We start from the raw sequence: 23063 nt of genomic DNA, 5'->3' as shown, positions 1-23063 counted from the left end.
CAAGTTCCTTGTATGTGTAGGCTACATAGTACATACTGGTTCATTCTGATTCTGAAGTCGATTGTCTGATGATCCACACTCCGGAGCAGCAGAAGGTGGCCTCAGGCTTACCTGCCTGCCTGGGTCCCAGTCCCAGACCTTCGTATCCGTCCACTCCAAGCTAGAAGGTGGCGGTAATGCACCAATAAGCTGGATGCCGTAAAACAAAGGGAAGAAGAAGTCAGTTTCATCTTCTAACCAATCACGATGTAAGATGTCATACTTCCGCTCTGTGTCACACTCTGACATTGTCGTTGTTCATTTAGATTTCAAGCTACTTATTATACGGTTTATGAACAGCACTGGATAAAAAGTAAGTCATGTGATTAATCGTTTAAACGTTGCACTGCCGGGTGCTATCGAAATGTAGTTGACAAGACTAACGTAACGTTAGCTAGCTGCTATCCAGGCAGGGTTAGCTTTTTAGCTCAGATCCCCCTTTGCCACTAGCCTAACTGAAGTGCTGAAGCTTTTGCACGGGCAATTGCAGCTAGCGTTATCCTGGAGAGTGTTATGGTCGGAAGTTCCCAAATATTAGCGTTAGCTAAGTGAAGCGTTTCTTTCTTTCTTTCTTTTTAAGCAAGTGATTGCCAAAGTATTTCAAAAAGCCATGCAAAACTTGTGGAGTAGTTATCTCTCTAGCTCCAGCGTTCAAAACTAGTCTCCTAGCTGGAATGAGATGAGATGAGATAGGATAGGAAACTCTTTTGTTTCATGCTTGAGATGTTGTGTTTTCAGACCTCTATCATGGCTTCGCGAGAAGGTCCCAGAGCATCAGGCACGGATGGCAGTGACTTTCAGCACCGCGAGAGGGTTGCCAAACACTACCAGATGAGGTGCATTCTTTTACCGAATAAGTAATAGTCCTAGAGGAAAATGGTCAAGTGTTTGGCGCCTCAGATCTTGGGGGACAGCAGATCCAGAGATCCCCATCACCCGACCTCCTCTTAATGACAACTGAATCAAGTGTATTTTTTTAAATGCATAGTGCATATTATCATAAACAAGTGAAATTTAACATACAGTATAGCAACTCAAGGCGTCATGCTTACCTCCCCCTTCATTGTCCACCTCTGTCATTTTGCACAGCGTTGCCTTGAAGTCTGAAATCCGCAAACTCAACATTGTCCATGTGCTGATCTGGGTGCTGATGGCAGCTCAGGTAATGGCAAACCGTTTCTAGTTTTTTGAAAAAGTGTTTTTGAATGAGTTAATTAAGCAAATTATGCAGCCTACTCGAGATGTCACTTTGCACTCGTTTGCAGAAAAGCAATCTTGTACTTTACAGGTGAAAACTTGCATTCTACTACACACAATGCAGACAGTGTAGTTTTACATTGATGACACTAGAGGGAGCCCTCTACCCAAATCTGAACCATTTATCTGTTCAGTGTCAAATAGATTTAAAACTCACTTGTTGTTTTGACACTAGGGCAAGAAGTGGCACATGCGTGACGATGGCAAGGGAAAATAAGGCATTAAATAGTAATAAAAATGTCACAAGGTGAGGAAATAGTTTCTAAAAAAAAGCACAGATACTGTACACAGGCCCCTGGCACCTGTTCAATCCAGTGCACTGAAGCATCATGACACAGTGATCAGTTAAAAATGTCAGTTATTAGATACCATGTCAAATTGTATAGGGCAAAAAAAGATGTGGATGTATGTAAATTAACAGCAGAAAGTGGGGCTCCGTTAGCCCAAAAGGGACATTAGAATGATTATGTCTGACATAGGGTCATTACTAGCATCCCAAAGATCTTTATCCAACTCATGGCTAACAAGAACTTCATTTAGCGACGCTTTCCAAACGTAGTTTCCTTACCACGGTGAAGTTAGTCAGAAGTGTGTACCCGATTGCACAAAAACTCTTAGTTACCTTTTATACCCTAAGTTCTCCCGAGCCTCTGCAGATCGTGCAGTGCAGTTGCCACGGTAACGAGGGACACAACTGCATTGTTAAGCTGAAACTACTGTAACACTAAATACAAGTCCTTAGCTGAGGAAATCCTTTCATGTGATGCTCCTAGAGAAACCCCTCACCTCAATGAATTATTTACCTAAAGGGACAATGTTTTCATGCAACTGGACACTCAGATACTCACCAGTTGATACACCTTTTCTAAATGTCAAAAGCTCCATGTCCTTGGTGGCCCAAACTTACATTGAGTATCCTTGGGCTTAGTATCATGTGCACGCCACCATAAAGGTTTCAATAAGTTTCACAGCATTTTGGGGCCAGAAGCTATAGCTACTTTTACCGTAATGATGACATCGACTGTGCACACACACAGGTCACGTCAGCGTGGTGTTGCAACATCTCACTAAAGCGAGATGTATGCTTCAAGATGAGCCTTGCATTGGGACGTTGTCCACAGCTGCAGCTAGACAGTCCTACTCGGAACGTCCAGATCTGGGCACCCCCTCATGTTGGCAGCCGGTCAGTACACAACAGGAGTGATGCGGTCCAAGGCAACGGCCAATCACAGTTCTTGCACTGTTCACTTCAGCTGCAACGCTCCGTCATATTTTTGGGGAGCTGCCGAAAGCCTCACCGGCAGGCTCCTTGTCCACTGCGCGACCCACGGCGAGGCACAGCAAGGACTTTCGCGTCCGAGCATAAATTCAACTTAAGCGTTACCAATCTGTCTGACTGCCTGACCTGAATTTGCCTCGTGATGCCCTCGGCTGCGCCGTGGGAGAATCACTGATCTGCTCCTCCAACTGTAACAGCAGCGGGGCTGGTAGTAACGGTCTGAACTGTCTGTCCTCTCTCAGGTGACGGTGAGCCAGCTGAGCCTGGTGTCCCACAGGGTGGTGGCCTCGCCGTACCAGTGGGAGTACCCCTACCTCCTCAGCATCGTTCCCTCCCTCTTCAGCTTCATGGCCCTGCCGCGCAACAACATCAGCTACCTGGTCATCTCCATGATCAGCTCTGGGCTTTTCTGCGTGGCTCCGCTCATTTACGGCAGCATGGAGATGTTCCCCGTAGCTCAGCAGCTTTACCGGCACGGCAAGGCCTACCGTTTCATCTTCGGCTTCTCGGCCGTGTCCGTCATGTACCTGGTCATCGTTATCGCTGTGCAGGTGCACGGCTGGCAGATCTACTACAGCAAGAAGCTGTTGGACCAGTGGTTCACCAGCACGCAGGAGAAGAAGAAGAAATGAGATTGCCAGCTTGTTTCCAAAGCGTGCTTAGTGCTAAGATCAGCTGTGTTTGTTTGTTGGCCTGTGTGGACAAAGAGGATCTTGGAGCTAAGGTGTTTTATTGGGAAATCAGCCCCTGAACTGTTGTCACAGGAGGAAGATTAAGATCATTAATGCCTGACTGATGGAGCCACACGAGGCCTTGAAGAGAGGAAAACAAAAATAAAGCATTGTTGTGCTAAGGTCATCATTCTCTATATTTATAAGGCTTGACAGTGATGATCTTGGTGTCAAATATGGTATTCTATGGTCAGTCCCTGGACTACTGTGACTGTTGTCATTCTGTACATGCATTCTTCTGCCCTGTTTCAAAATGCACAATAATAAATTGAACCAATCATCCAAGTACTTGGATCTGAGTACTGCTATAACTGGCCAACGTTTCTACCAGTCTGTATGTCGCTTAGCATCCAGTATGAGAAGGCTACCAGTCTGTATGTCGCTTAGCATCCAGTATGAGAAGGCTACCAGCCTGTATGTCGCTTAGCATCCAGTATGAGAAGGCTACCAGCCTGTATGTCGCTTAGCATCCAGTATGAGAAGGCTACCAGCCTGTATGTCGCTTAGCATCCAGTATGAGAAGCTTAGCAGTTCTTACTATTTCCCACCTTGACAGTTAAGTATGTTGAAGTTGACAGGAAAAAAGACACATACATCCAAAATTACTATGGCAGGTGCTGGATCAAAAATAACTTACAAGATGAAAAGAAGGATCCACACACCAAGGAGCTCCCCATTAAAGAGGTTTTTAATTGCAGCATGACGTTTTGACATGTCATCAGTGATGATGTCAAAAGTGATGTCATAAGGGCGCACACACAAGGAGGCATTGTGACAAAACTGATCAGTGATGTCACACACGAGGCATTGTGACAAGACTGATCAGTGATGTCATAGGGACACACGCACACACTGATGATGTCATCAGTAATATAATGAGGCACACACAGGTGACATCGCATTGTGACATCACTGATTCAATAACATAGTGAGCAACACGCGCGTGCCAATAGGGCAGGCGAGGCCACGCAGCTTGGTCATTATTTTATTTTATATATTGATGTATTTATAGTTTTATACTGTAATTTATTTTTGGGAAATTTTTTATTATCAATCATAACTAAAACATATTAATTTGATATTTTTCACATAAATCACATCAAAAATGTTTTCTATGTGCACTCCAGGGAGTATCAAACATGTTTGTTCATTTTAAGAATGGTGTTTACCTGTTTTTGCAAATTAACTCTTCATATATATATATATATACACATATATGCGTAGTGTTAATTGATTGATCAGTATTGCAAAAATATTAGATGGCATTTCATGGTGTATTTTTGTCTGTCCAACTATGTTATACTTGTGGAAACATTTAAAGACCCACTGCTTCAGATATTTAAAGTGATGTGATGTTTGTTTCATTTGGTTAATGGCTAAATGTCAGAGGGTTGTAGTAGCTCTAGTCCCAGTCATTCTATCTCTTGAAAGATGAACACTTGATTTGTGGAGCAGGTGGTTCTCTGGATTATCTGTCCCCTGAGACACCATGATCTCATTTGCCTTCTCTTTGGTCTCTTTTGCACCACAGCCTCTAATCTCATTCCATCCCATGTGGCAGACGACAACTAAAGAAGCAAACAAGGGTCAGAGAAGCACTCCTATTGGAAGATGTCATTACTCAAAAGAAAATGTAGAAACACTCAGTGTTCATTCATATTTTTTGTCTAGTGGCAAAATGGGTAGTGAATGTTCCAAGTTTTACCAGCCACTCAATAGATTAGTTGTTTTGGCTGGTGAGTAAAACAAATTATCTACAGCTACTTGCATTTTTTACCAGCATTTGGCTCATGGCTGGTGCAGATTTTGGACCCTGGAAACACTTTTCCAGGTATTTCTGATTTTATCTTGGCTTGACAAAAATAGAAAAGGATAAGTAATTTTCTTTGAAGAGCAATGGCGATCATGTGACCTCTATTCCTACGATGTGAAGGGAGTTTCTTTACACCCCCTCACCCTGAAAGTTTCAGCCCGATCGCACATAAAACAAAATGCTGCTTAGTAGATAAGTGTAGTGGCAAAACTCCTTGTACTTGGGCTGTATGGAGCTGGAGTATGGAGCTGCCATAACCTACCCATTCACAATCATTTTCTGTTTGGTGTTATTCTTAACCACAGACAAGCTGTGTTTACATCAACAAATGTGACCTTCCCAAATGTTCCTGGACCATCTTTGTAGATTTTGTCACATTGATCCAAGTAAAGGAGTCGTAGAACTTAGTTATTGCAAGCCCCAAATCCCCTGGGCTGAATGAATGATAGAGCATACAAAAAATATCTGCCCCTAGAAACTATTTAACACTAATGGTGAGGATGGAAAGAATGGCAGAGTCCATGCTATATGCTTGAAAGTTCTAGAAAACAGACATTTTAATTCAAATTCAACAAAATTATTTTCTGTGTTGAAAATCACAATCACCGTCAATGCACAGTTTAGATTAGCTTGTATTAAAATGCAACTAAATATACAGATCATTTACCAGCACAATATTTTTTTCAAACCAGGTTCTATTATACATAACTTGACAATATTAAAATAGAGTGATTTTAGAAAGAGGAATACCTACAATATGTTAACAGCTCAATATTGCAAAATGTTACCACAATTTTGTGCTAATGCAAACCAAAAATAACAGATAAAAATAATATAATAAAATAAATGAAGAGGTAAGCATTTCAAAACTTACATCTCGTCACATGATTTAACAAAGAGTTTTCAATCAAATATAACTTCAGATCTCTTGATTGTTCGCATGATTGCATGCAGATTCAGGAGATTGGCTAACACGTAACCGCTAACTAACTCATCAAACTAATCATGTGTCCGCTAAATGTCTAAAATACAAACAAAAATGCTAAGAGTCAGAACACAAAATAGAAGTGAAAGCTTCACTTCTTTTTTCTGAGCACTACATTGTAATGAACAGTTAAACATGTTTCATTGAAACAACTAGCATCTGCCTTAATATAATTTGGCAAATATCTTCATAGATGGGACTGTCTGACTGACAGTGTTTCTGAGCTTGAATTAAGTATGAACATCTTTCCCTTTCAGGATCTTCCGCACCTGTGAGAACACACAACACACTAACCCAGTCAATGCATATTCAACCAGTTGGTCTTTCCAAAAGCATCAAGACCTCTCAGTGTCTGTAATCTTAGCAAACATATCCCCACTCTTGGTCTTTTTTCTTTCTTTTTTTTTAATTATTTAAAACATAAGCAATTCAGCTTAGGATATTAAACTCAAATAGAAGTGTTTCTATGTTAAAAGGATACTGTCACAAGTGTCACATTTTAAATGTTCATGTAACTTTTGCATGCATCACCAGGCAGGCACTTGTCACATGGGGATACAGTTTTTATAATGACATTCACTTTAAACAAAGTTTAGCAAAACTAGGGGGATGTGGGTGGTGGGAGGGGTCAAGGAAGGGGGCGGGACTGGGGAAAACGGGCTGTAGCTAAGGATACAAAGGTCATAGAGAGTCGGGATTTGAGGGGTGGGTTGGGGGAATGTCTAGGGGGATGTGAGTGGTGAGAGGGGGCGTGATCAGTAAGGGGCGGGGCTAGGGGAAATGGGCCGTACCTAGGGATAGGAAGGTCATAGAGAGTCAGGGTTCGAGGGGTGGATACTGGGTAGAGGGAGTGGGTATGGGGCTCGGGTGGTGGGAAGGACTGTGGTGATGGGTGGGGAAAGGGGCCGTAGCTAGGGATAGGAAGGTCATAGATAGTCGCGGTTTGAGGGGTGGGTAGGGGGAGTGGGTGGTTTTGGGACCATTTTCCATGTTGAAAACGATTAGCCGTGTTGTTGAGGTGACATTGCCTAAAGTGCCATAAGGCTGAATGGCCACACCACTGCGCTGTGGTCTTCAAGGTATTTGTGCTTGTATGACTCTGGACAGACATGGATATAGACTGTTCACTTGTTGGCGGAGTCAAACATCTGTGATGAGGTATTTCTAGTTTTTCTTTTTTTGCTCAAGTTTTTCCATGTTACCCCCCACCCACACACACACATACACCATTTTCTCTTGTAGTTGTGGACTAACACATGCATCCTCCGATACAGTCATTTCCCCCCCCTGACAGCGAATAGTTTCTCCGGCAGGGCGTAGCACGTGGGAGGATCACGGTATTCCCCCCAGTTCCCCTCCCCCCTGAACAGGACAGGACTGATCAGAGGAGGCACTAGTACAGCGACCAGGATACAACCCTTAATTCGGCTTCCCACCCGCAGACATGGCCAATTGTGCCTGTATACGGATGCCCGATCAAGCCGGAGGTAACACACCGCGGCTTGACCCTGCGACCGACGTTTTGGTAGGCAGGAAATCTACCGCTTCACTACCAGGACACCCACTGCCTTATTTCAAATGCATTACATGTACATGTCAGCATCTTAGTGAAAAGTGTAGATGTGGTTTGGATGGTTTGGTGATCATGTGACACATACTGTACCTTTTCTCCAATGGGTCCTACGGGCACCAGCTGAGCAGGCAGCTCATTTTCAATGTTTCTGGCACCGGGGTCCGCTCCTCTTCTCATCAGCAGCCTCACTGCATCCACTTGAGCTTTGCGGTTTTGCAAAGAACTGACAATGTGCAGAGCTGTGTTTCCATTGAATGTCTAGAAAATATATAGACAAATGGTTTGATAGGTTGTCCAAAAGCATTGGAGTAATGTAGAATATTCTGCAGTAAACTGCCACCACTAACCTTGACATTTACAACAGACAGTGAAGAGGGCTGCTCAAGGAAAAGATGAAACAACTCCACATTTGCCTCCTCAGCAGCCATGTGAAGTGAAGTCCGTCCACTTTTCAGATCCTGTGGGACAAGATGTTTGTCAAAAGGAATAGCTCGGCTGCTGCCATTTTCTCCCTTTTAGTTATGATGATGATGATGGTTAACAGTGTTATTACAACCCATAGAGCAATGTTTTCATTATAATAACATTACCTCCATAAATAAACACATCTTGAGCCACCCACAAATGTCCAGACGACATTTGTGGTACGTTTGAGTTAGGTGACATGATGAGATTTTGTCCAATTCTCTGTAGGTTTACTGTCTTTCAGAGGCTGTAGCGGGCTCAGTTTTAAAGCGAGAGATGAAGTGTATGTATGGTAGTGAAGTTCTGCTAGCATATGAAACTAAAGAATACCCAATGCATCCATTAGTACCAACCATGTCATACTAGCTTGTCAGGAAGGTGGCTAAATAATGCTCGAAATTTTGGCGAAGGAATTTCTTTTTCAAAGGGGTCCGCTTTGCCACAGCCTAATGTTGGCAGGTTGTGTGTGTGTGTGTGTGTGTGTGTGTGTGTGTGTGTGTGTGCGTGCGTGCGTGCCTGTCTGTCTGTCTGTCTGTCTGTCTGTCTGTGTTTTTGGAATTCTTTTGTGTTCCGTTTTTTCTTGAACGGCCCTCAATCCATGTTGGGTCCCTAAATTGGCCCTCAGTCATCCAAACCTAGAGAGCCGAGTCTAGTTACCTTTGTGCGACAGCAGGCTCCTATGAGCAGCAGAGTCTAGTTACCTTTGTGCCACTGCAGGCTCCTATGAGCAGTAGTTGTGCCACTGCAGGCTTCTATGAGCAGCAGTCTAGTTGTGCCACTGCAGGCTCCTATGAGCAGCAGAGTCTAGTTACCTTTGTGCCACAGCAGACTCCTATGAGCAGTAGAGTCTAGTTACCTTTGTGCCACTGCAGGCTCCTATGAGCAGCAGAGTCTAGTTGTGCCACTGCAGGCTCCTATGAGCAGCAGAGTCTAGTTGTGCCACAGCAGGCTCCTATGAGCAGCAGAGTCTAGTTACCTTTGTGCCACAGCAGACTCCTATGAGCAGCAGAGTCTAGTTACCTTTGTGCCACAGCAGACTCCTATGAGCAGCAGAGTCTAGTTGTGCCACTGCAGGCTCCTATGAGCAGCAGAGTCTAGTTGTGCCACAGCAGGCTCCTATGAGCAGCAGAGTCTAGTTACCTTTGTGCCACAGCAGGCTCCTATGAGCAGCAGAGTCTAGTTACCTTTGTGCCACAGCAGACTCCTATGAGCAGCAGAGTCTAGTTACCTTTGTGCCACAGCAGGCTCCTATGAGCAGCAGAGTCTTGATACATTCCCTGTACATGTGTCTCCTCTGCAGGAGCTTGGTTGCTGTGAAGGAGCAGTTACTTTCCATGTTCCTCAGCTCCTTGACCACAGCGCTGTGAGACAAGACCGCTGCATGGAGCGGAGTTAAACCTCAGGAGAGAGAAGAGCAGTGTCAACAGTTAGTCAGAGAAATGTCTCACAAGCAGGATTCAGGCACTTGTATGTCAAAGTAATTCACTGCTTGACAAGTTAAGCTCCCAAAAAATCCTTTGGTGAAAAAGTGATACCTGCCCTTACAAAATGGTAGGATAAATGGATGAAACAGTCCCTGTATTGCCAGTCTCTCCCTTTCTGTTCTTTTGCTTTTCAAAAGTATCAGTTTGTTTTGTGATTGGACTGGAGAGACAGTTCATGTTATCATCAAACTACAGAAACCCTCTGTTTTCCTGCTGCTTCTGGCAGAGACACATAAAAAAAACATAAAGTACTCACCATCGTAATTTAACATTTCGATATCAATTAGTTGCCAGTTCCCAGTTAGGGCCATCTGGATGCTCTGTGACAAGTGTGAGATACAAAAAAAGACAGCAAGATATGGATGAATAACACTTTGAGGCTGGGTTAAGTTAGTGAATTTTGCAAGCCAACATCCTGAGGAAAGATAGAGACTCTGAGAAGAAGTTAGAAAACAACTTTTAATGAATAGAAAATAACAGACATGGGCTTACCTGCAGGGAGAGAAAGTGACCTTTCTCAGCACAGACATGAAGAGGAGAGCGCCCCCAGCAGTCTCTAGTGTTGAGCTGCGCCCCGTGGGCCAGCAGGTCCTGAACAATCAAGTGCTGATTGGTAGCAACTGCGATCTGAAGCGCTGTCTGTGAACAAAGATGTGAATTTACAGTACATACTCTATACCGTATTTCTTTGGATTTATTTAAGTATGGATTAAAGATAAATATTAAACATCAGATCACATTAAAATTATATAATACCTGGCCGTTGTGCTCCTTTATATCCATTGAGCCAATTCGAGCCATTTTCGCAGCAAGCACATAGGCTAGAGCCCTTTTGCCCTGGGCCACGGCTATGTGAAGACATCTGGCGGTTGAAAGAGAATTAGGTCTATGAGGATATATCCAAGTACAATGAGGGTGCATCCAGTCACAAAGAAGGTGCATGAATAGCAGTGTGTTCCTCGTGAAATAGAGGTAATCCTGATACTTTGAGGGATGCTTGTCATAAAGAACAGGCCAGCGCTGAGGAAGGATTTTTGCCGAAACGTCTCGGCTTCGCCCCCCCTCGGTCTTGGTCTCGGTCTTGGTCTTGACTCAGTCTCGGTTTAGGTGGTCTCGACTCCAACACTATATGCTGGCCTGTTCTTTTTAAGTTTATTTTGCCCCTGCACCTAAACTGAATGTTTGGAATTAGTGTGCTTGCTATTGGTGAGTTTGGACGATGCTTGTGATAAAAGTTATATTTGCAATCAGCTTGTGTACAGTAGGCTTATCTGTATCTGTATCTGTCCGAACATTGATATTTATTCATGATGCAATTAGTCGATACATACGTGTCCCCGTCTTCATCCTGCATAGTCAACACCTCAGGATGAACTCCCTCCATTTTGTTTGCTTCTTGAAGTATTTGCCAGTGAAAGAAAGTCATTTTCCCGTCAGCGATCAGGCCTGGCTGTTGTACATGTTGCAGGGTCATGTGACTGAACTGATTAGGGATGCTGGAGTTGATGGGTGCTGGAGTGCTCAACAGGTGCAGGCCACGCTCACTGGCCATGGATTCATAGAACGAATCAGGCTTCACAGATTTACACTTGTGACTCAAGATGTTCTCTTTCTCTGAGCAGTTCCGTTTCTGAAAGAGAGACGGATGATTCGGTTCAAAGAGACTTCAACTCATTTCATGATACAGTTTATGAGCTATTTTTCGACATGATTATACTTCAAATTGCGGTTGTTTTTCTGCATGGATCTGAATGTGAGAATTCAAGTTTGAGATTTTGTATTTGAAAATGTAGTCTATTCTCAAGTGCAGTAGAACACACCCTCTTCTGGCATTGCCCTTGAAGCCAACTTCTTCCTCATACTGACGGAACTAAAAGATTTGTTTGTATTGCTACAGTACCATCCTGTCAGGGCATTTATTCACTCTCATTGTTTAGTTTAACTGTCAGTCAAGCTGTTAATTTGTAGTCACATCATTCATGGGCGGGCATTGGTTAGATAGACTGTCAATCATATAGTAGTAGCAGCCGTGTTGTGAATGAACAGAGAATATTTGCGTGTGTCAGGGGTTTGGGCTGTTGTCATTGGCTGGCCTGGCTAGAGGGCAGCCCTTACAGAGCGAGTTTGACGTAATTCTCCCTAAGTGGGAGTGTTTGGTGAAGAACGAGGCAATGAGAAGCTCCGTGCCAGCCCATGGCCAAATGTTTGTTAATGCGGACTAACTTGACCATGTGGCATCGGGAGTAACTGCTGGACTCTGATCAAAACCATTAATGGCTGAAAGACCTTTATGACTTTGACCCAGTAGATGTTTATGTTTGTAGCTGTGTGTGGACCATTCTGCCGGTCCCTCTGCATGTTGGGCCAATGGCCCAATACAACAACAGTGCGAGCTGGCCAACACCTGGTCAGCCAAGCAGTAATCTCTCGAGACAGACTTTCGACCACATAATAAATATTACATCTTACAGGCCCTGTTGCAGCCACAAGTGTAACAGAAGTTAAAGCTTAACTGTGAATGATTACACTAGACAACGAGATAAAAATAAGAGCTGAAAAGACTAGGAGGATAATAGATCAGAGACAACACATTCAAAGACTGCACCGTAACAGTATCTTCCTAAAGGAAACACAGACTGAAAGACAATGATGGCACCTATTTGTTTGTTTGGAGATACTGTAAGCAAAAATCATGATCTACGTTCTCTGATGGCTTGTGCCCACTAATATTATATATTTTCTCATGTAATTACAACTTCATCATTTGTACCGTGCATTTAGTTGAAATTTTGTTACTGGTTGTTTTATTTCTTCTCTGTACACATTAAATACATAGAAATATCTATGTTTTGCCCTAAACAGTTCTTAAAATTAATGTCGTTAATATTATGTTCCATTCATTCTGACCAAGTGAAAATAGCTATTTTGTTTGTTTTTGTTTCCCCCCCTGATAAATGCATAAAACATTAATAGAGGGCACTCGGTAGAGTGCATAACCCACGGCATACCCCTATTACTTTTGGCTAGTGGGCATGGGAAGATAATCAGTTCGTCCCTGGCCCACAACCAACCTTTCTGCAAAGTTCTGTGGTGTTACGTGAATCTGTGTGGAAGTTATGCACCTTTTTGTGATCGAACAAGGCCATTACCACACCCCCTTTTGAGCAGTGAGCGTGGAAAGTTATTGTTAATCAGTTCTAAGTTGGCCCATGACCTACTTATCTACAAAGTTTCATGGTTTTACATTAAGGTGACCAGACGTCCCCGATTTTCGGGGACAGTCCCCGTTTTTGGTGACCTGTCCCTGGCTGGAGCTGTCCCTGAAAATGTCTCCTCTACTCCTCGTCAGCGGCTGACATTACTGTCTTTCAGAGGGTCTAGCAGGCTCATTTTTAAAGCTAGAGTGAATATGCTGGTATCATATGAATCTAGAGGACCTAAGGCATCCATTGGCCCCAACGATGTCATGCTAGCTTGTCAGGAAGGGGGCTAAATAACACTCCAAACTTAAGCAAAATTTTGGATTGTCCCTTTTTTGTATTTCATAGATTATAACATTGGATATTTTAATGATATATTGACTGCCTAACTGGAAATGTCCCCGATTTTCATTTCAGAAATCTGGTCACTTTATGTTACATGAATGCATGTGGAAGTTGCTGTAAGCGCCTTTTTGTGATTTGCCACGGCCATTGGCCTTTTGGCTAGTGGGTGTGGAAAGTTAATCAGTTCGTTCTTGGTCGATGACCAACCTCTGCAAAGTTTAGTAGTGTGTTCAGATGCCTCTTTGTGATTGATTGATCATTACCATTAGCCTGGGTAAACCCAGCCCCCACGTGACCACTGAGAGCAGGGTCTGAGAGCAGGTCATGTGGGGGCTGGGTTTACCCAGGCTACATTACCATGCCCACTGTTGGCCAGTGGGCGTCTGAAATGAATCACTTCTAGTCCCATGACCAACGTTTCTGCCAAGTTTCGTGCAAGTCCGTTCATAACTTTTTGAGATATCCTACGAACAGACAGACAGACAGACAGACAGACAAACAGGGGCTACCTGTCCACTGTGAGTGGTGAGGCGTCTCATCATGATCAGCTCTTTCACAGTGTTCTTCCTGTGACATGCCGGTGGCCTCGGGGTGCTGATGGCACACCCTGCAACAACAGCGATGCACAACTGTTACATCTCCATGCATAGGCGGAGTTTGACTTTTAGCTTTGGGGGGGCACTTCTGCAGGAGTCAGATATATGATCATATTCAACCAGACAGTGAGAAGGAGATTTACAATGGTGAGAAAAAAAGAAAGAAAAAAAAACACTGAAACCAGATTGAGTAAGAGCAGGGGCGGAGGCCACGCTAGCTACAGCAAGCGGGTAGGGAAGTTATAATTGTCTGGCTCAGTTTTTAATTTGATTTATTTGCACATATTAAAATCAAAAACAGACGAAAGGAAACAAGTGGATAAAAAAAGATTGTGCCAGTAGAGACAGGAAAGCCTAATGGGCTTATTCTAGGTCTCTAGCTAAGAAATTAAACCAATATTAACAATAATCTGATCAAAGCATAATATAAACAAAAACAAGAGAAAACAACAAGCAAACAAGAAACAAGAAAGAGAAAAACAACAGTAAAAGAGAACAAAGAAAGCAAAACAAAAGAGCAAGCAATTATATACTACTAAAAATGATATGCTACTATTATTATATTGTTACATTGTACTACTATTTAATACACAATATACACACACACACAGTGTGATCTGAATGTCTCGTATTTTATGTATGTATGTTAGAATTTAATATCTTACCATAAGACTCAATTTATCCCGCAGCATACATGAAATTAACCATGTGACCACAGATTTTTAATGATTTCATTATGGTAAAGTCTCCATCATTCTTGTATCTAAATGTAACTAGGTAGATTTGAGGCCTCATTATTAGTGTAAGGTTTTATCAATATGAGGTTATAAAGTTAACTGTGTGAAGCTGTGTGAACTAGGAGAGTGGCTGTGGGGAAAAATGTGCCACTAGCCCTGCGGCAATTTCTAGGCCAACCCCAATCCAATTAAATTCGATTAAAATGAAGTTAACTTAAACACATACCGGTATGTGTGTGTTCACGTGGTATTTCCTAATGTTACTATCATTATTCCACAAGACTAGGAACACAAAACAAACAAGTGTTTGGCCTCCTTGGCAGATCTATGTGGCCCCACCCTGGGGTAAATTGTGGCAAACGATCAACTCTTCTTTAATGGCTTGTACTTGAAAAACTGGACGAGCAACAGAAAATGTTTTAATTTCCATGAATAGCCAACAACCTGAGGTATACATGATTATTGTTTGAAATAAAAACACATTTATTTTTGCCACTAAATGTAAAGAGTGGCTCATGTAATCTTTTCTCCCCTACTGTGTGAGAGTGCTGTGAACTGAAAAGAGACTGAACATTGGTATCTATAATCAACTATCTCTTCCTGGTATGGTCTGTTCTGTTCTCTCAGTAGTTTTGTGGGTAAACGTATTGGACATACTTCTTCATTCCTGTGACAAACAAAACAAGTCTCCTTGTTACACAGCTACCAGGAAATAGAAAGAAAGAAAGATTGTTGGAATTTAACACCTTTTGAATTTAGTGCTGCTTATTTGTTTGCCAGTGATTAAAAAAGACTCACCTTTATCATTTTCGTTTGAGTCGGTGTCCATCAGCAGAACTTGTCTCCCACTGGTCTCGGTCCAACTTTGATCCAACATTCTTAGGGAGTCATTTATTAACGCTGAACTCCAGCTGGAACAGACACGTCTCTTTTCCAAAGGATTCCTGTAATGCAACAATGTAACTGCCTGTCAACACAATGCGCTATACCTTTAACGGCAGAGTGACAGTGTGTCATGCCTAAGTGTGTGTGTGTGTGTGTGTGTGTGTGTGTGTGTGTGTGTGTGTGTGTGTGTGTGTGTGTGTGTGTGTGTGTGTGTGTGTGTGTGTGTGTGACACTGACTCACCAACACTCCTGCCCTGTGTGTGCCTGCCCTGGATCTTCAGCAATGAGGAACAACATATTGCCGTACGTCCCTGTCACCTGACACAAGTGGGACAGGTTTCCTGATTTCCTGGTTTATTAGTGGTTTAACTTTCATGTTTCAAAATAAAAGTTTGAAGTTTAAATTAAAAACAAAGATATTACATGTGGTTATTATAGGTTATGTTTCTGTTAACCCCCCCCCCCCCCCCCCCCCCCCAACACCCCCCTGCCCCCACGGCCACCGCCTTTCTTTACACTATATCGTTTAGGCTCAAAGCAGAAACGTAGCCAAATAACAAATAACAGTTTAACATACATGTATGTCACTATACTAGAATCAAGCACGCAAAGCACTATTCCTAATCTAAGTAAGATCTCTAAAGAGTGGACTGATAGAATAATCACCTTCACTGCCATTAACTATAAAAACACAATTATTAGCCATATAGAAATATTGCATGCTTCATGCATTTGCGCATGCACAGTTGAGCAATTGTTTACTGAACCCCTCCACCTTATTCTAGTAGTGAGCTTGCATTAGTCTACTACAGCTAAAGTTAGTGACAGGATTTTGTTGCATATTGAAAAAAAGATTTTAAACATTTCAGTTTTGAAAACATACTTATAAATTGGCAATGCCACCATTTTGAATGACAGAAATTCCATTCCTCAGATAGAAAAACAAGTTTCTAAGGGCCAGTTAATATGCAAATGAGCTCAAGGCCCTGCACTACATTATCACAGACATTAAACAATACAGCCTCTATCAATTAATCAGTACTCAACTGGAAAATAAAACTGAAATGTGTATAATCATTATCCATGCAAAATTATAGCTGTAATGAATATTAAATTGACCATGGATTATTATTGAGGCTATTACTGTAGCCATCTTAAGATGTTTGCTTACAAGATTGTAATATTTTGATGACTTGATCAGTTGCATTATTACTATTATTATTATTATTATTATTATTATTATTATTATTATTATCTTATTTTATTTTTAAGCAATGGACAGTAGGCCTACTTGTTTTTCCAAAATGGGTATATAGCATTTTGAAACGCAGAATTTCATTTATATTGCACACAGTCAACTATTAAAAAATAAAATAAAAATTATAATACAAAGGGGAAGCACATATGGAGACAGTTCTGCTCCACACTGTGCTGTCCATTCAATATATTTGTAATATAATTGGATGTGCAATCTGGAAAAACATAATAATTATAATAATATATTTTCTGTGTTTGTGTCACATACCTTTTAAGACGTTCTGGTCAGGCTGAAAAACTCCACTGGATCATTTGCAAGGTGTAGGCTACAGCTGTGGGCATTTAGGAATGGTGTGTGTCAGTATTCAGAGCTCATTGTATATCTTTGGTCCTGACCATCTGTCAACAGCTCACCTGTTGGGATTTTCCCTACAGGTGTGTTGTGTTCAGAGTTGTTGGGCGTTTCCAGTGAAATGTGTGCTATTACTTGCAGCCTGTTTTATCATAGGATTTTTTTCATGGGTAAAAATGTACAGACTCATACCGCTGGTGCACAGCTGTCCCATTAGCCTAATGCTATGTGTAAAATGGGAATATGTCTACTTTCCTCAAGAGTCTTGTGGCACAAGTCTCAAGTTAAGTCCCAAATCTAGATTACAAAGTCAAGTCCACATGTCAAATGTCAAGTCGGGCCGCCAAGCAGTTGCAGGGGAGGCTCAGTGAATATATATATATATATATATATATATATATATATATATATATATATATATATATATATATATATATATATATATATATATATATATATATATATATATATATATATATATATAGTATATTGTTTGTCTAGCAGTTTGTTTGTTTCCACTGGTTGCGTCATCACTAAGGGCCAAAACAAGAGTGACGCATGCGTGATGCCACCTGACCGATAGACCCGACTTTGCTTTGAGCTGAGCCCCCGTGAGCCCCTCTGCCGGTGTTCGTCGGTAGGTTTCCAGTCCAGCCCAGTGCGGAGGTCTGTTGCTCCAACGCACTCACCCACAGAGCGCACATGAACGGCGCCATGGCCGCATCTTCAAACCGGATTATGTTGGGGCCGCTGGTTGCTGCCATCGACCAGGGGACGAGCTCCACTCGCTTCTTGGTAAGTATGGCTTCATCGCAGTAGAACAGACCAGGGAGACATGCGAGACTAAAGTCATTCAGTGCAAGCTAAAGGTTAGCTCTGTTATGTTATTTCTCATTCCCAACTTCAAAAATGCACAGGGCTAGCTGTGCCCTTGGGTGTTATTGCCCTGCTTGACGTTTTCAGAACTGCACGTCAATCTATTCTGGCAAACGTAGAGATGTGTTAGCGAAGGGTTACTAACCTACTAGGTTCTGTTTGGTAGCGTTAACTAAACTACTACTAAGATCTTTCTCGCTAGCTACGTTGAGTCGTGTGCTGCCTTCAAGTGCTCCTCGTAAATTCGTTAGTTGCATTCAGGTTATTTTAACGTCTGAAAAATGAATGGACCCTGTAACAACAACAGCAATTTTCATCGTTGTTGGTGGCTGTTTTATTGGAAAAGGAAGCGACACAGAGCTATTGTGTGCTGTAGCAGTAGAAAGAAGAGGAGAAAATAAATACATATTTTGTAGCATTGTAAATAATGTTATATCCGCCGTGTTGTCTCCTCCAACACCAACAGATCAGCTTATAGCAGCACTGATGTAAGTGGTAAATAAAATGTGTGTAAACTTACTATTTGATTACCATAAGGCAGGGCTATTCAACTAAATTGTTCAGTGGGCCACATTGTCAGAAACCTAAGGGGCCAGGGACCGGCCGGATGTAATAATCCGCTCCCGGATCATTAATGAGGAGGAGAAGAGGCAATACTTGGTACAGTCTTTATTCCCGGTTCACACTCATAGCTCCTAGCTACACACACACACAGCTCCTAGCTACACACACGTCCAGTCCGCTTCCTCGTATTCTCAGACTCGCTCCTCACCCGAGACCGGAAGTCCCCTACACACTGGCTGGTCCGCTGCCTTCACGTAACGTCGTAATCGCCACCGACATGTCAAACTCTGGGTCGCCACATTACCTCCTCCCTTCTAGGCCAGCTCCCACGCTGGCACCCACAACCCACACATATCCCCCTGTACCAAAACACACCAACACATCAACACTTTTTCCCAATAACCCCCACAGACATTAAATTTCCCCCCAAGTACTCCTTTCTTTTTCACACACCACTTATTTTTCGTTCCACCACCACCATCATTTCCTTACTGCGCATTACCCACATTTTCAATTAACATTCCCATTCAAATAGCCCTTTTCTTTTTCTTTTTTTTTTTTACACACATTTCACTTGAACAATAACCCACACCCATTTCCACCCTCTCCTTTTAAAGCTTCTATCCCACCTGAAGCACCCAGTCCCTCTCAACCCCCAGTGGGGTCAGTCCTCTGCAGGGTGACTCTCTTCGGCCCCTTTTCTGTGCTCCACAGCCATCGCACGCACTGCAGTAGCTCCGCACATCCTCCTTGTGTTTGCTCCAATAGAACAGGTCACGAACACGGCGGAGTGTCTCTTCAGGCCCGAAATGACCGGATCCGGGGGGACCGGATCTGGGGGCCCTGTGTGCCCACCTTAGCACCACTCCCCGCAGGTAGCTGGGTACCACCGCCTGGAACCCCTCTATCCCGAACCCTGTCAATTCCAAAAGCCCATCTTTACCCAAACGCAGGTCCGAAAACATATTCCACAGTACCTTCGTGGCACCGGAACATGTGCGAATCTCTTCCACAGGGGCCCGGCGTCCGGCCGCCACCCACGCGAGCACCGGACCGATGTCCGCGTCCTCCGCCTGCCTGCGTTTCCACTCATCCACGTCGACATCCATGATGTCCATGTCCTCATCTGTCAGGTCCACATCTGCACAGTACTCCTCTTCCTCCACCTCTTGCACGCGCTCGTCCTCCCGTCCCCCTCCCCCAGGGGGCGGCGTGTTCAGGGCAGCAGGGAGAACACAACCGACGGCGATCTCCACCTTGGCTTCCTGCGGAGCAATTGTGGGGGGTGCAGAGGAGCTAGGCTGGGCCGGTTCCTCCGGCGTTAGCAACACCCGCTCATCTGGAGACACCATCGTCACTCTCCCGACCCTAACAATGTCCTCTTCCCCCCGGCTGCACACATTCTCCTCTGGAGACACAATCGTCAGTCCCCCGACTCTAATAACGTTCTCTTCAGCCTGTGTCCCTCCTTCGTCCTCCACAGACTCAGTGCAGTTCCTGGCCAAATGTCCAGGCTTCTTACACGACCAACAGAGTCTCACCTGCCAGCCGCCTGCGCATCTCTCCTCTCCCGCTGTCCTCTGTCCTCCGACAGCCTCCGGACACTCCCTGGCCAGATGTCCAAACGTCCCGCACGACCAGCAGACACCCGGGCGCCCCCAGTACCCTTGTTCCGCGTACCTGGTCTGCTCCGAAGGAATGCTGTGACACCACCTCGCCAAATGACCCTGTGCTCCACAAGTCCAACACAGTCTCTGCGGCTCCTCCGTCCGCTTTTCTCCGTGCTGCGTGACCTCCTGCAGCCGTTTCATAAGCTCCTCTGCCCAGGCAGGCGTCGCTTCCAACAGCCGTCTGATCTCCCGCATCAATCGGTCCTCCACGCCGGCAAGCACCGCGCTGAACTCCTGCTTCAGGTGTGTCTCCATGCCAGCCAGTACCGCGCTGAACTCCGGAGCCGGTAGCTCCTCCCCCCCCCCCGTCCAACGACGAGGGTCCACCAACGTGCGCCATTCCACGTGGTGTTTGTAGCAGTTAGCACACCAGCTAACCCCCAGCTAGCATACACAGCTAGCCTCCAGCTAGCACACACAGCTAGCCTTGTAGCAGTTAGCAAACCAGCTAATGTCTTAGCAGTTAGCACACACAGCTAACCACTCACGCCAAGTCAATCCTCCAAGGCGTTAATCTTCACTCGGTTCCGTTCCCCTTCTCTCCGCGCTGCCTCTTCACCCGCCCACTGTAGCACTTCAGTCGACCTACTTGAGGGAAATCCAGCCCGATTAGCTTGCAGCTGGCTGGAACCTCCGCGGCGAGCAGCAACAGTCCGTTTCTCCGTTCCTCTCCTCTATTTTTTTTCTGATGCTATCGCACGAGGCGAGCGGCAAAGTTCGTAGTTACCACTTCTAGACACCAATGTAATAATCCGCTCCCGGATCATTAATGAGGAGGAGAAGAGGCAATACTTGGTACAGTCTTTATTCCCGGTTCACACTCATAGCTCCTAGCTACACACACACAGCTCCTAGCTACACACACGTCCAGTCCGCTTCCTCGTATTCTCAGACTCGCTCCTCACCCGAGACCGGAAGTCCCCTACACACTGGCTGGTCCGCTGCCTTCACGTAACGTCGTAATCGCCAACGACATGTCAAACTCTGGGTCGCCACAATATGTACACTAACACTTGACACAACGTGCACCACATTTTCGAAACTTTTATTTCACTACATTGCAAAAGTAGCTTAATTTTAATTTAAAAGTGCTTAATTTCTGTGCAACAAAAGCTGTGTTAAAGCCCCAAAAGTAAACACATTTGAAACAAATCTAAGTATTCTACAACACATGTCAGCTATTTGAAATATAATTTGGTCAATTCTGTCATCTCTTAGCTACACTATAGCATTGTAAACATGTATAGTGCATCAGGAAAGGAAAACAACTGTAAACATTCTTTCTTGTTTAGAACCTAGCACAGTATTAAATACTGAGTAGTATCTCATGAAAAACTATTAATATTGCATCTTTTGTGTTTAGCTACGTCTCACAGCATTGTAACATTGTAGTGCAGCGAGAAAGGAAAACTACTGTAAACATTTGAACCATATTTCTTGTTTAGAACCTAGCTAGCAACATCACACATCCCCTGAAAAACCATTTATAATGCACCTTTCTTGTAGCTACATCACAGCATCTCCTGAAAAACATTTATAGTGAATCTGACTTGTTTAGTTCACTTTAGCTAGATCACATCTGAAAAACAACCAGTCGGGTGTAATAAGTAAATGAGGTTTCATTGTTTAATTGTTTTTTTGGGGGGTGGGGGGGGGGGGGCGGGGGACTCAACCGCCGCGCCGGTCTGACTTGATTGGCGGGCCGGATCCAGCCCGCGGGCCGCCAGTTGAATAGCCCTGCTGCCCAAAAAGGCAACAAAACCACCAATAAACAAAATCAATTCTGAATCAGAAAGGAAATATTTTCTTAAGACCTTGTTCTCAGTTAGTTTGATACTACAATGAATTTAAATATTTAAAAGTTGGCAAACTTACTATGCAAATAAAAAAAAGTGATTTGTTTCTTTTGTGTATTTACCCGCCTCCACAACAGGCCTGAATGGCCTCAACGGCGCCCCCGCCAGGCCAGACCTTCATGTGTGCTTAAGTCATAATTGCGATATTTCCAACAGCACTTAAAGGCAGCACCAGATCACTCTGTTTGTGGGACAGAACCAGTATTAAATTATCCTGGTGAAATTTGGCAGAGAAAGGTATGCATTGCGGCCTATAAAGATGCCATAAATCTTTCATCTTTGAGATCCTCCTGTGAGAAAGCAAATGGTAATCAGGGTATGTCTTGAAGAGTATTAAAGTTGATAAATCAATTTAGGGGAAATGAAGGCCCTTAAAAAGTATTTAAAAGTCTTAGTCGCCATTTGAGAGGTATTATATTTGGTAGCTGTGTTGATTGTGTTAAATGAGCATATGATATCGTCTAATATCGATCACAGACCCCTAAATTGAATCATTATCGTATTGTGTCAGACTTTGTGATGTCAGCAAATATCGTATTGTTGTCCAAATAATCTATATCAATCAATCAATCAACACTTTATTCCAGACACAGAGGCGGTCCATAGTACATCACAATAAAAAAAATACAGAATACAAAACATAATAAAAATACAGACAGATACAAATTTATATAGTTCCAATATTTGCATTTAGGCTAAAGCGCCAGTGGTTCCAAAGCCTTGAGGTGAACCTAACCATACTCATGGCAGGGTTTACAAGTGCTGAGATAATGCTATTTGGTGACTCAGAGATCCTGCACATAAAATTGTACATGAAGTTCCTGAGTACAGCAGGGCATGTCGAAACACCAATACTTACAAACATTTGGCTTGCACTGCTCCTTCTTGGCACTTTCAGCAGCAGCCTCATGCCATCATTATGCTACCTTGAGTTTCTGCATACTTCTACTTTTGTAGCGCCGCCACAAGTGGGCAGTGCTTTTGGTGTACAAAATGTTTCAAACAGAGTAATCTTCACAGACGATGAGCACACATACTAAATTTACGTATCAACATATTAGCCTGAGCGTACATCATTCTGTATTGTCGTTGAATGTCC

General features: G+C 43.5%; 3 protein-coding genes across 4 annotated transcripts in view; 2 read left to right on the top strand and 1 right to left on the bottom strand.

Moving 5' to 3' along the window:
* The first annotated feature begins 241 nt into the window (after positions 1–241).
* On the top strand, positions 242–4428 carry LOC310772892 (protein jagunal homolog 1-B). Its single transcript, XM_083632838.1, has 4 exons — positions 242–352; positions 778–875; positions 1129–1201; positions 2818–4428. Exons 2-4 carry the CDS (start codon positions 787–789, stop codon positions 3205–3207), a joined length of 552 nt encoding a protein of 183 aa, XP_083488964.1. The 5' UTR covers positions 242–352; positions 778–786; the 3' UTR covers positions 3208–4428.
* Positions 4429–5656: 1228 nt separating this feature from the next.
* On the bottom strand, positions 5657–17819 carry nfkbiz (nuclear factor of kappa light polypeptide gene enhancer in B-cells inhibitor, zeta). Its single transcript, XM_083632486.1, has 13 exons — positions 17688–17819; positions 16915–16978; positions 15631–15707; positions 15303–15448; positions 13681–13778; positions 10958–11256; positions 10383–10488; positions 10119–10265; positions 9883–9946; positions 9371–9540; positions 8025–8135; positions 7768–7935; positions 5657–6373 (listed from the first exon to the last, which is right to left on the bottom strand). The coding sequence occupies exons 3-13, from the start codon at positions 15684–15686 to the stop codon at positions 6335–6337; spliced, it is 1404 nt and encodes a 467-aa protein (XP_083488612.1). The 5' UTR covers positions 15687–15707; positions 16915–16978; positions 17688–17819; the 3' UTR covers positions 5657–6334.
* The window catches only part of LOC310772636 (glycerol kinase), a gene marked incomplete at its 3' end in the record, with an annotated part of 31504 nt that continues 26107 nt past the window's right edge, over positions 17667–23063 (top strand). For both annotated transcript variants that reach the window (XM_083632485.1, XM_083632484.1), the window contains exon 1: positions 17667–17793. In XM_083632485.1, coding sequence (XP_083488611.1) covers positions 17701–17793 — 93 coding nt within the window. In that variant the 5' untranslated portion in view covers positions 17667–17700. The remainder of the gene's footprint in view (positions 17794–23063) is intronic.

Source organism: Poromitra crassiceps (assembly GCF_964638095.1).
Source record: "Poromitra crassiceps genome assembly, chromosome: 3".
NCBI classification, from domain to species: Eukaryota; Metazoa; Chordata; class Actinopteri; order Beryciformes; family Melamphaidae; genus Poromitra; species Poromitra crassiceps.
This window is presented reverse-complemented; position numbering and strand designations above follow the sequence as displayed.

What these genes read in the sequence shown, in the direction of transcription:
- LOC310772892 (XM_083632838.1), top strand. Translation starts at nt 787, where the DNA reads ATGGCTTCGCGAGAAGGTCCCAGAGCATCAGGCACGGATGGCAGTGAC. An exon ending in GCCAAACACTACCAGATGAG is followed by an intron (nt 876 to 1,128) that starts GTGCATTCTTTT and finishes CATTTTGCACAG; the next exon opens with CGTTGCCTTGAAGTCTGAAA. An exon ending in GGGTGCTGATGGCAGCTCAG is followed by an intron (nt 1,202 to 2,817) that starts GTAATGGCAAAC and finishes GTCCTCTCTCAG; the next exon opens with GTGACGGTGAGCCAGCTGAG.
- nfkbiz (XM_083632486.1), bottom strand. Translation starts at nt 15,686, where the DNA reads ATGTTGTTCCTCATTGCTGAAGATCCAGGGCAGGCACACACAGGGCAG. An exon ending in TCACCACTCACAGTGGACAG is followed by an intron (nt 11,257 to 13,680) that starts GTAGCCCCTGTT and finishes TCTCTCTTTCAG; the next exon opens with AAACGGAACTGCTCAGAGAA. An exon ending in GAGCCTGCTGTGGCACAAAG is followed by an intron (nt 8,136 to 9,370) that starts GTAACTAGACTC and finishes CTTGTCCCACAG; the next exon opens with GATCTGAAAAGTGGACGGAC.